Genomic DNA, 746 nt, shown 5'->3' with positions numbered 1-746 from the left:
CTTATTCACTCGCAGGAGCCTTTGTTCTGCTTTGGCCCCATTGGCTGCGCCCCGGCCGCCGCCCGGCGGGGGTGGGGGCCGCGCCGCATATAGAGCCCCGGGCGGCCGGGTGGGCAGACAGACCGCGCCGCGGGCACACAGCGAGCCGAGCCGAGCCGAGCCGAGCCGAGCTCACTCTATTTCTTCTCCTCGCCTCTCCGCTCCTCTCGACATGGCCTCCGCCGCGCTGGAGATCGTGGGCATGGGGCTCAGCATCCTGGGCTGGGTGGGCGTGCTCGTGACCTGCGGGCTGCCCATGTGGCAGGTGTCCGCCTTCATCGAGGCCAACATCGTGGTGGCGCAGAACCTGTGGGAAGGGCTGTGGATGACGTGCGCGGTGCAGAGCACGGGGCAGATGCAGTGCAAGGTGTTCGACTCCATCCTGGCGCTGAGCCCCGAGGTGCAGGCGGGCCGCGCCATCACCGTGCTCGTGGCGCTGCTGGGGCTGGTGGCGCTCATGGTGACCGTGATGGGCGCGCAGTGCACCAACTGCGTGCGGCCGGGCCGCGCCAAGTCGCACATCGCCGTGGCCGGCGGGGCCATCTACGTCCTGTGCGGCGTCCTGGTGCTCATCCCCATCTGCTGGTTCGCCCACATCACCATCAGCGACTTCTACGACCCCACCGTGCCGCGCTTCAAGAAGCGGGAGATGGGCGCCTCGCTCTACATCGGCTGGGCGGCCACGGCGCGGCGGCTCGGGGGGGGGG

General features: G+C 70.2%; 1 protein-coding gene across 1 annotated transcript; it reads left to right on the top strand.

The window, feature by feature from the left end:
• Window positions 1–103: 103 nt before the first annotated feature.
• On the top strand, window positions 104–742 carry CLDN5 (claudin 5; the record flags this gene model as incomplete). The annotated part of the gene is made up of 1 exon (XM_014518924.2): window positions 104–742. A coding segment is annotated over exon 1 (531 nt), but the record flags the coding sequence as incomplete, so codon positions are not given.
• Window positions 743–746: the final 4 nt, after the last annotated feature.

Source organism: Alligator sinensis, unplaced genomic scaffold (genome assembly GCF_000455745.1).
Source record: "Alligator sinensis unplaced genomic scaffold, ASM45574v1 scaffold570_1, whole genome shotgun sequence".
Classification (NCBI taxonomy): domain Eukaryota; kingdom Metazoa; phylum Chordata; order Crocodylia; family Alligatoridae; genus Alligator; species Alligator sinensis.
This window is presented reverse-complemented; position numbering and strand designations above follow the sequence as displayed.